Source organism: Octopus sinensis, linkage group LG30, assembly GCF_006345805.1.
Source record: "Octopus sinensis linkage group LG30, ASM634580v1, whole genome shotgun sequence".
Lineage (NCBI taxonomy): Eukaryota > Metazoa > Mollusca > Cephalopoda > Octopoda > Octopodidae > Octopus > Octopus sinensis.
Genome location: NC_043026.1, coordinates 40,001 through 52,500, shown reverse-complemented (window position 1 = coordinate 52,500; position 12,500 = coordinate 40,001). Strand labels below are relative to the sequence as shown.

The 12,500-nt window shown below is 37.1% G+C and overlaps 2 protein-coding genes across 2 annotated transcripts in view; both read right to left on the bottom strand.

Moving 5' to 3' along the window:
- LOC118768575 overlaps positions 1-12,500 on the bottom strand; it is a 62,046-nt gene that overhangs the window by 15,283 nt on the left and 34,263 nt on the right. The window contains exon 3 of the mRNA XM_036515344.1: positions 5,687-5,850. Within this exon, the coding sequence (XP_036371237.1) occupies positions 5,687-5,850 (164 nt within the window). The remainder of the gene's footprint in view (positions 1-5,686; positions 5,851-12,500) is intronic.
- Positions 4,336-5,233, bottom strand: LOC118768584. The gene is made up of 2 exons (XM_036515368.1): positions 4,966-5,233; positions 4,336-4,606 (listed from the first exon to the last, which is right to left on the bottom strand). The coding sequence occupies exons 1-2, from the start codon at positions 5,207-5,209 to the stop codon at positions 4,539-4,541; spliced, it is 312 nt and encodes a 103-aa protein (XP_036371261.1). The 5' UTR covers positions 5,210-5,233; the 3' UTR covers positions 4,336-4,538.

Genomic DNA, 12,500 nt, shown 5'->3' with positions numbered 1-12,500 from the left:
ATGGGCAGATGTGTCTGTGAGAGTGTGTACATGTGTATGTGTATGCGAACGTATGTCCGTGTACTGGCATGTGTCCGTCCAAGTTGTGTACATGACCGTTACTTTGCTGAAGGTTGTATACATATTTACATATATGTTTGTATAGACGCACACACACATATATATATGTGTGTGGGTGTGTGTGTGTTTGTTCCTCTCATCATCGTCTAACCGTGAATGGATACAACGCCTAGGTGCAACTGTTCGTATCAAACAACGTCTGCTCATACCGTTGTATATAACTGCACATACGCGTTGCAACCCGTATGTAAGGACTACAGGTAAAAGGGGAGAGAGAGAGAGGGGTGGTTATAGAATAGTCCTTCTGAATGGGATCTGGATGTTATTCCATTCGGACTTTCGGTTGAGAGTAGGTTTGTATTCTTGTATACAAACAGCTTCTGTGACCTGTCTCAACATTGCATCGGTGGGGTGTCTTGATAGGATGTTCAACTTAAGCTCCCTTAAGGATCCCTTGTGGCAGTCTACAGCATGTTGGTAGAAGATGGAGTTTGGCTTCCTTTCAATGTATTCCACATGTAAATTGTAAAACCAAGGGCACTGTATACCAGATTAAGTGCCAGGAGGGAGCTTGCGCGACTAACCCAGAGTCATACATAGGTGAGACCTCTAGAAGCATCAATGATAGGTTCAAAGAACACCTGGACAACTACATTGAAAGGAAGCCAAACTCCATCTTCTACCAACATGCTGTAGACTGCCACAAGGGATCCTTACGGGAGCTTAAGTTGAACATCCTATCAACACAAGATTAAAGTGAAGCCACGAGCGGGTATGGATTTTGTAGACAGGTTCCTAAGTTTTAAGACACATTGCTTAAAAGCTAGTAAATATGTTGTATGATTTGTAATGGTGTACATTATCTAATGGTGTGTCGGCACGCGAGCGAAGTATGAAACAATATTGATAAATGAAAATGTTAGAGCATAAAATCAGTTCAGTAAATTAATTTAGTTCAAGCTGACAGTATTACGTCTAAGAGGTTCATACTTATATATCGACTGACAGTCACCAGATGAGGTTAGTTGGTTGAATTAATTCTTATGTTGATTATCGTTGACATGACTGGCTCTCAGGTTTCGAAATTCATGTTTGGGCAGCAGGAAATATTTCAATGCTTAAATCGATGAGTTCGATTAAACTCAGCAGTCAGCAGAATCAGTGCTGTCATAGGTTCAATACATGGTTGCATTTATTGAAGCATAAACAGATTGAAAAACAACGTAGAAATGTTGCATTAATTTATATATATAAAACTGTAGTTGTGTGAGTGTCTGTCCCCTTCGATTTAGATTCCTAACTACTCCCACATTTTGCGGTGCAGTTTAACCAAATTCGGGTATCTTATAGTCGTGATTCATATCGAGCCCGTCTGGCTATTAGCGCGCGTCTACGATGAGTCTACGATTTTAAAAATAATTTAACATAATTTTTTATTCCATTTTAATGCATAATTTTTCATGTGTCGATGGTGGCGGAGTTGGCGTCCACGCTCACAGCTGCACCTGTTTGCTTCTCCCCCTTCTTCCCTCCCTCGTGAAGCTGTGGGGAGGGGAGTGTAAGGAAATCAACGTCAAGGAGACCAGCGTTCTTTTAGAACAACGATATCATGGCTTGAAGACACCAAAACAGAAATGGCTTAGAAAGCCCGAATTGGCATCTATACAGGAAGTAACTCTCTAAAAATGCTTATATAGTTATTTCCCTTACAAACCCGAGCAACGCCGGGCGATACTGCTAGTTATATATATAGCAGGAAAAGTTTCAAGTTCGAATCCAGCTATTTTCTGTATATACATCAACGTATCATACACAGACCACATGATGTTCTTTTTATACTATTGTTTCGCAAACAATGTTTGAGGCTAGCGTAGTACAAGTGACTACAATGAAGGAAAAGGAAGAGGCATATTATTTAAAAAAGAAGTTGATTAACTGAAAGCGTAATGGACCGAATATCAGAGCAAAGGAAAATAATCACACACACCACACATACACATACAAACACGCTCGCCCACAAACACATGCCCACAGATATACACACACACAAAACCACACACACACACACACACACACACACACACATATATATATCTTGTTTTATTAAAAGCGAAAACCTTCAGAAAACTCTTACCCAGGCTTTCACGTGACCGTTCATCCGAGAGTTAGGATATCTCGGAATAATTAAATTATGTGAGTACATATATATTACAATGCGAGATCTGATCAAAACGTATCGGGACTGCTGCTATAAAGAGGAAACTACAACACATAGGAATTCAGGATTTCATCTCCTTCGAAGTATTTCCCTTCTGATGCAACACTATTTAGGAAACATCGTTTCAGTCGTTGCGAACATCCCTGGAACTCATTTCTGGGGATAGCCAGCAGCTGCCACGTCGCATTTTCTTGACATCTTCTTTGGCCTTCCACTAGACACAATCAAGAAGATCCTGCACCACCGATGACCTACTTCACCTTCTGACAACCACACTCAAGACACTTTACTTCTAAACACTGCTATCAACAACGGAATTGAGTGAGAACTTTATAATCACCGTGAATGATCGCCATATTTCATTCTGTAACTGCTACCTCTGAAGTGTGCAGTGTTACATAATAGATCGGACTCTTACCTAAAACTCCATTGAACCCTTAGTGACAAAACGATGGACTATATCGTCTGTAATGTATGCAAAAAACTCTACACTTTGATTTATGCTATATATTACACACACACACACACACACACACACACACACACACACACATACACACACATACACACACACACATACACACACATACACACACACACACACACACACACACACACACATATATATATATATATATATATATATATCAAATTTCGAGTGAACTTTCGTTATTTTCCCCTCTATGCCCACGTGAATAGTTTTTGAGTATATATTGTCTGGGAGACTCTTCTTATAGAAGAAAAAAGAGCTAAATTCCTTGGCTCTATATCTAAAGGTTCAGTATATAGTAAAGCAATTTTTATTGCTGAAGCCTAATTATATAAAGTAACACATATATATAGATATATTGTTTGTGTAATAAGGCTACCTTTTGCTTAATATTTAGAATACATCGCAATATCTTACAAATTTTCAAGCCGATCACGTGTTATCTGTCTCCATTTTGGTTTAAAACACAAAACGGAGACGAACGCTGTTCCTTCATTTGATCCCCTTGAAAAATTGTTGAGGTATTAAGCTATTTTCTTCACGTGAAACCATAAAGAGACTTAATACAAATATAGAATATTTATTCACAAATGCGATGTTAAACACTCACTCTAATTGTTTGACATTTACGACAATATGTATACTCACACATAAATACGCGCACATAAAAACACACACACACACACACACATATATCTAGTCAGACGAGAAATGGAAGAAAAACAGCTGGAAAGAGTGAAAGAGAATCACAACTTCAAAGACTGATGTTGGATGGAATATTTGTATGGATTCTTTATTAACAGGTAATACATGGCGTGTGTGCATCACTAGTGGTGGTCACCTAGATTGGGTGAATGTGAACAACAATAACAGCTGGAAAGAGAGAAAGAGAATCACAACTTCAAAGACTGATGTTGGATGGAATATTTGCATGGATTCTTTATTAACAGGTAATACATGGCGTGTGTGCATCACTAGTGGTGGTCACCTAGATTGGGTGAATGTGAACAACAACAACAGCTGGAAAGAGTGAAAGAGAATCACAACTTCAAAGACTGATGTTGGATGGAATATTTGTATGGATTCTTTATTAACAGGTAATACATGGCGTGTGTGCATCACTAGTGGTGGTCACCTAGATTGGGTGAATGTGAACAACAATAACAGCTGGAAAGAGAGAAAGAGAATCACAAAGACTGATGTTGGATGGAATATTTGCATGGATTCTTTATTAACAGGTAATACATGGCGTGTGTGCATCACTAGTGGTGGTCACCTAGATTGGGTGAATGTGAACAACAACAACAGCTGGAAAGAGTGAAAGAGAATCACAACTTCAAAGACTGATGTTGGATGGAATATTTGTATGGATTCTTTATTAACAGATAATACATGGCGTGTGTGCATCACTAGTGGTGGTCACCTAGATTGGGTGAATGTGAACAACAACAACAGCTGGAAAGAGAGAAAGAGAATCACAACTTCAAAGACCGATGTTGGATAGAATATTTGTATGGATTCTTTATTAACAGATAATACATGGCGTGTGTGCATCACTAGTGGTGGTCACCTAGATTGGGTGAATGTGAACAACAACAACAGCTGGAAAGAGAGAAAGAGAATCACAACTTCAAAGACCGATGTTGGATAGAATATTTGTATGGATTCTTTATTAACAGATAATACATGGCGTGTGTGCATCACTAGTGGTGGTCAGCTAGATTGGGTGAATGTGAACAACAACAACAACAACAATAGTGTCAATGGATATCATGGGCCGGGATATTCCTGCTGCCTCAGGCTGATGAATATGGCCATGGAGTCTGCTATGCCATAACCTGCAAGTAACAATAACAACATCAATAACCAAAGGAATTGAAATAAATCGTGGAAAGTCTTCATACGCGGTTACTCGTATTAATAGAAATGGCAGCCAAATGGGAAACATACAGGAAGGTCAAGATTAAAATCAGTTGAATCGAGGCTGATTGGCTGCCGAACAATAAGTACAGAAATAATTACTATTCACATTAAGAGAGAGAGAGAGAATTACTATTCACATTAAGAGAGAGAGAGAGAGAGAGGAGAGAGAGAGAGAGAGAGAGAGAGAGAGAGAGAGGGGGGGAGGGAGCGAGAAAGAGAGAGAGAGAGTGAGAGAAAGCGAGAGAGACACACACAAAAGGAAAATGTCACTTACCATCGGACCACTTGATTTTCGATTTTGCATCAGAATAACGAATTATAGGATAATGATCCATTTCATCATATGAACAGTATACTTGGGCTTCAACTACGGCTAGCCAGCCCAACTCACCCGTACAACCACCGTAGTGGTTCGTTATATAGAAGCGACGTACACTCCTACAAAGTTGGAGAAGAACTCGTTTGGGTTTCAAAATGAGAAAATAGAAGCATTTAATAAATATAGCATTATGTTCCATGCACACATTTGAATCTGTCTGTATTTAATTAAAATAGCCATTTGTGTATCATATTTAAAGTATAAATGCACTGTGTAGAAACTAGTTACTTTAGTAGTATATTCTCTGAGGTAACATCTCCTATGTATTTGCTTTGTTTCGAATAATAAAATTCGTTCCAGCAGCGGACAACGAGAGGAAAAGAAGTTTTCTCAGGGCAAATATTGCAGTAACTGCCTTATCGGGAGTGTGTCTACGTTAGGTATGATATATAGATGTCTATACCAGTCTGTTAGAATCTGAATTGACAACTCCAACGGCCGTCTATAGAATCCTTTGTTCAGACTGAAGGTAAATTCACGAGATCAAGAAATATCGTGAATAAATATATAGAGTTAAAAAACAGATTTGTATTAGTAGCATAAGAAAAGTGCTTTTAGCTCAATACGACAATACGTCTCTACCTAGTGAAAGAGAAAAAAAATATTTAGAACATACGAAATTCCTTGAAGTGTGAAATACTGTGGCCTGACTGAAGATAGGTCATCCCATGGAGAACTTTTCAAGTTTGCATAATTGAACCAGGTGTGAATTTTTGAATTTCGTCCTTCAAAAATCATAGTCACCACAGCTGTTTGGTTTTTATAAATCACCAGTTTCACCTGAAAAATAAGAGTAAACATATAACAGACACACACACACACACACAAACACACACACACACATACACACGCACGCACACACACACACACATACACACAAATAGATCATGTTCTATTGATCGAGGTAATTTAACAGCTATTTCATTGGCTACGAGCCTAACGTCTACTCCATTTTCTCTTCATCATTTCTTTGAATGTAAGGAATTAATACTAATGATATTAATATATATCTATATCTATCTATATATGTGTGTGTGTATGTGAGTGTGTTTGTGTGTATGTATGTATATACATATATATGCAGGTGTGTTAACAACTGTTGCCTAAGGCAAGAATTTTCTCCACGGTAAATCGCAGTGAAAACTGCCGTTTTTACGGTTAAAATACGTCTGAAATATATGTGAAGTGATCCAAAAGATAGTTTATCTTTATGGTTGTTATTATGATAATGTGTGTGTGAAGGAATCTGATTTCGCTTCTGTGTGTGTGTGTGTGTGTGTGTGTAAATGCTTACATACCTCATCAACTGGAAGTTGCTCCCAGAAATCAAGAATAGGATGTCGGAAAAAGTTCGGACAGAAGTAACCATTGCACTTGTCTACATTCCAGGTTGAAGGACTTCCTATATTGAGTAAGGAATTATAGACTTGCGAACCCGCCCCCACTGATATGGCATAAGTTTTAATCCATCGGCTATCTGAAATAATAATAATGATAATAATAATAATAATAATAATGATAATAATAATGATAATAATAATGATAATAATAATAATAATAATAATGATAATAATAATTATAATGATAATAATAATGAATAATAATAAATAATAGTAATTATAATAATGATAATAATAATAATAATGATAAAAAATAATAATAATAATAATTATAATAATAATAATAATAATAATAATAATAATAATAATATAATTATAATAATGATAATAATAATGATAATAATAATAATGATAATAATAATAATAATAATAATGATAATAATAATAATAATATAATAATAAATAATAATTATAATAATGATAAAATAATAATAATAATAATATTAATAATAATGATAATAATAATAAAATAGTAATAATGATAATAATAATAATAATAATAATAATAATTATAATAATGATAATAATAATGATAATAATAATAATAATGATAATGATAATAATAATAATAATAATAATAATAATAATAATAATAATAATAATAATATAATAATAATAATAATAATAATAATAATTACACCGGGGACGTTTGGATTACACCGGGGATGTCAAACGAGATTATACCGGGGACGTTAAACGGAGATTACACCGGGGACGTTAAACATGGGAGAGCGATAAAACAGTGCTCCGAAATCTATCCACAAACATCGGAGACAAAGATATCGCATGGAGCTAAAAAACAACTGACAAAGGATTGGACTATATCCGAGTAAGTAATACTCATTGAAATTTATTACTATTTTCAAAACGAAATTATGTATTTTAACTCGATATCATCTCCACCTCTAACACAACACATGTAAACATGCTTGATACATTACGATCCATCAAACAACATGTACAAAAAAACTACGAAGAAATTAAATAATACCGGTATTATTCAACCCAAGAATAACAATCAAGCGGTACGTACTTTAAACTTACAACATAAAATGTACGAAAAACAACACGTGCAAAACAATGTGACAACAGAAATGAACGTGCCGGTACCCTACGAAAATGACGACCGTCAAAATAATGGGCCGGACGTTGTTCCTCATGTCCCGCAAATAAAACCCAAAAGACATAAATGGACACGAGAGGAATACATTTCTATCCTACACGCTTACTTTACAGCAGTGCTCTACACAAACAATGAAAATACAACAACACATACATACAAAATAAGGAAGAAAAATAACATAAATAAAGACCTGGATACAACAATGAACCCTAATAAACTAGCAAATATACGGAGATATATTCTCAACGCAAAAAATATCAGAAATAGAAATAGAACATTTAAAAGAAAAAATACACCAGGAAAATGTAGATAGAAGCCACAGAACAATGCCAAATATAAACACTGAAACAGTAAAACACGAAGACAAACGTAAACATTCCAAACAAAAACGATGTAAACAAAAAACAACAAACCCAGACCGTAAGGATCACAAATAATACACGACAAACAGCAAGCCAAATCACGACAAACAAACATACAGATGAGAAAGAAAGCGACACAAATCTAAAACCTGGAAACAACGAAGGGGAGCCTAATGATTATGAAACTATAAAAAGTAGAATAATCAAAGAACTGAAAACACAGAGCTCAAAATGGACCACCGACCATACCTCCCAAAAATCAAAATAGACAAACAACAACATCAATAATAACCAACATAAACCTAGCCGTCACGGAACTAATAGCCACTGAAACAAAAAGCGATATCACTGAGCTAAATGACTTAGTATACGCAGCAACCACTGCAGCCACAAAAGAAGCTGGATACTAACTCAAACCCATCCAAACAGGAGTACCACCACCCAAACATACCCTGTGGATAAATAACATCGAAAACAAAATACAAAAAATGCGAAAAGATCTGTCGATTCTTAATGAAATCAGTAGAGAATCAACGCTACTGAGCAACAAAAAGAAAACAAAAATACTCCGCAAATACAACACCAGAGAAAAAGATTTACCTGAGATAAAAGAAAAGCTAATGCAAGATATCCTTGCCAAAGCACAAAGGATCCGCCGGTACGAGAAACGCCAACGTTTCTTTGTACAAAACAAAAAGTTTAACTCCAACCCCAACCCCAAAAAGTTCTACCAAGAACTTGGCAAAAATAAAATAGAAATCACTGCAGCACCAACGGCAGAAGAAGTGGAAGAATTCTGGAGAGAAATATCTACTTCAGAAGGAAGGAAAACTGATACAAATAGCGACATAACACGAGCAAAACAAAAAACTGTTCTCAGTATTTAAGGAAGCTGACAAATACAAACAAGAAATCATACCACCTAACAATATGAAGAAGAAGAAGAAGAAGAAGAAGAAGAAGAAGAAGAAGAAGACGAAGAAGAAGAAGACGAAGAAGAAGAAGAAGAAGAAGAAGAAGAAGAGAAGAAGAAGAAGAAGAGAATAAGAAGAGACGACAAAGCCTATAAAACAAATGAAATCCAAACGAAACTAGAATAGCAACGAACCATGATAAAACGATGGCAGAAAAGCCCCTTCATGGCAAAACTGGACTAAACTAAATGCAAAAAAATAGACAAAGAAAAATCCCAACAATGGTTGAGAAGCTCAGGACTCAAAGCAGAGACTGAAGTTTTTAATTGCAGCACAAGACCAAAGCGTCCCCACCAGAAATTAACCAAAAACGTAATGAAAAGAAATATAACAAGTAACTGCAGAATATGTGGAGATGGACAAGAAACAATAAATATATTATCTCTGGCTGCCCAGTCCTGGCTAAGAAGGAATATATCACAGACACGACAGAGTTGGGACCTATATATACTGGAAACTATGCCACCATTATGGAATACAACAGAAAAAAGATGGTAAGGTACCACACCAGAAAAGGTCACAGAAAACGAGAAAGCAACCATACTCTGGGATATGCCGATACACACAGATAGAGAAATTAAGGCCAACAGACCAGATATAGTTGTCAGAGATCATGAAGGAAAGAAATGCTTTCCTAATTGATGAATCAATATCGGCAGATGACAACGTGTCTCTAAAAGAAATGGAGAAACTCTCAAAATACAAAGACCTGGAAATAGAGGTAACCAGAATGTGGAATCTAAAAACAGAAACAATTCCTATCATAGTAGGTGCATTAGGCATGATAAAAAAATATTCAGACAAATACATAACAAAAACACCAGGACTTACAAATATATATAACATACAGCAATAGCAGTAATAGGCACTGCACACATCCTACGTAAAACACTTCCAATACATACGAGCATCACAGCAAACCTCTGCACATACCCAAGGCACAATGAGCTGTGCTCTGTAGTGCTGGGAAAGCACGTATAAAGAATAAGACTGCCGAATAAAAATAATCCCATAATAATTCAGCTTGTTTCTCTGTTCCTTAGCCCATTCGTAACGCTTTCACATGAAGCTCTCTCGCCCAGCAGGGTAGGACCGGTCGTCATCATGCGACTGTAGTACGAAGGAAAGGAAGAAAGACGGATTGCATTGCTGAAGGAATGTTACATCCGGAAAGAAAACAGCAGAATGAAAGATGTGGTTTAAAAAGGGAATGTTTGCTGTAACTCGACAAAGACTAAGTGAACAAGAACGACAAATAAAATTGAAATGCTGGTTAACAGCAATAGAAACAATAATATCAGCAACAGCAACAATATGGTTTCGAAATCTTGGCCAGCAATTTCGAGGGTAGATGAGTAAGTCGATTTCATCGACCGCTGATGTTCAACTGGTACTTTGATCTGACCGAACAATGTAAAAATAAGTCAACAGTAATAATAAAGAAGATTCACTTACTTCTATAGAAGGAAATCTTGTTGGTGTCATTCGTGCTGACGACTGTCATTATATTTTTCGGTGAGTAATTCTTACAAACACGGCTGACATTGTTGTAAGTAAAGAATTCTGATTGTCTCTGTAGAGCGATGCCGCTACATTCCAGTAGACTTGATACGGTGGGGAATCGTTCTGTTGGAGGTGTCCCAATATAATCATAGGAATAGCCAGGTCCCCAAACGATTGTAGTAAGCTTCAATCAAATTCCTGATCTGAGGTGAGCAGAAGTACGCGTCACGGCCCCTGCTAGTATGCACGTATTTTTGTATCTGTGAATGTGTTACCTCGATTGGGGATGACTTGTTACTAAACAACTGCAACAGAAACAAACTGGATGATGTAACCATAAATACATTATCACTTAACAAATGATGAGATGGTCACATTTGGAATACTTTAGATCATAGCTCTGTTGGATCAGAGTTGATCTGGTGATTAAACACGGTCACAAACTCTTGCTCACTTCACAATGCGCGCTTACAGACACACTCACCTCCGAATCATAATATATACGCGCGCAAATAAAGCAGAATGCGATAAGAAAAAACACTTACTTTCACTGAGGTGAAGGGCCGCCCCTACACTTTAGGTGTCTATGTGAGGACTTCTAGTCAGGACTGTTCATTAAGGGCACAGCTTCTTTCTGCTCTCCTTCCCGTCTTCTATTGTAAGTACTTTCTTCTATTAACCACAGTAGAGTCTACAGATATAAGGACTTTTCATAAATGCCAGAACTGACCACTGCTGTCTGTCCTTTGTTCTCTTATCAGTATCACATTCAGACTTAGACTTGTCCGAAAATTACCAAAACACGCAGATTGACCAAAAACCACAGTACCATCCACCCAGATCAATCTTGTTTACTAATATGCTTGGATTTCTCGAGAAGAGTGAAAATACACCAAACTTTTCAATACGTCTTCTTTGTTACTACGAAAAAAATAATTTCTTGAGTAGAGAAATGCTCCTCACGAAACATACAGAAGATACGCCTGTGTAGTTGTTGAAGTCGTTCCGATGTTAGCAGTAATGCAGCTCTGGTGTTTGTGATACTGATGTTGCAGTTGTTAAACCTGTTGGTGTTTCTGTAGGTGGAGATATGAAAGCTGAACATTGAATGTCGCTGGACCGAAGTCTTCCATTAAAGAAAATCATTCAAATCAATCACCATGGATGATGAAAAGTAAACATATTTCTGGATCGGTACACTCTCTATTTCAACCGTAACACAAACCGCTTTAATAAGTTTCACAATATGTCTTCACATGTATCATGGCAATTAGCGGTGCTTCCTAATTAAAACTATGTGTGTGTGTATTTGTGTGTGCGTGCGCATGTGTGATAGTGTGTGTGCACGCATATGTGTGAGTGTGTGTGTGTGTGTGTGTGTGTGTGTGTGGTGTGTGTGTGTGTGTGTGTGTGTGTGTGTGTGTGTGTACAGGGTATCCCCAAATCAGGGCAAACAAATTTTTCACTATTTCCATAGCAAGATATTGATATATTTCGGGAGTGAGCGTTGCAATGCAATGGAAAATGAAACACATTTACGATATGACAACATTTATTCGATATAACCCCCTTTGTTTCGAATCAAAACCTTAAATCTAGGTGTGAATGCTTCACACGCAGCACGCAGCAGTTTTTGTGGAATCGAGCCCATTCCTGGCGCAGTTTTGCTTTCAATTTGCCGAGAGAAACATGAGAAGTGCTCGAGAGCCTCGGATCCCAAATGGACCAAACAGAAAAACTCCAACGAGTTGGCATCGGAGCTTCTTGAGGTTCATACATCCTTGCTTAGGAAAGACTGAATGCTTTCTGAATCGAGAGATGTGTCTGCTCGGAGTTGTGGGACTGTGGTGATTCCTGCTGGAGTCTCGAAGTTGCCCCTGGAAAGTCCTCATCAGCCCATAGAAACGGTTCAGCTACCTGAATGTCGCTAATGTATTGCTGGGAATTCGTTTCAACATCCGAGATCACAAAAACGAGAGACCTTCCAGTAGCTGTCACAACAGTCCAAATCCTAAGTGACAGTGGATTTGGACGTCGATTTACGGGTCTAATCTCGATAGAGCCAGAT

Bases quoted from the DNA above. Each gene is read 5' to 3' on its own strand.
- LOC118768584 (XM_036515368.1), bottom strand. From the start codon at position 5,209: ATGGAACATAATGCTATATTTATTAAATGCTTCTATTTTCTCATTTTG. The intron at 4,607-4,965 runs GTAAGTGACATT...TGTTACTTGCAG, and splicing joins GAAAATCAAGTGGTCCGATG to GTTATGGCATAGCAGACTCC.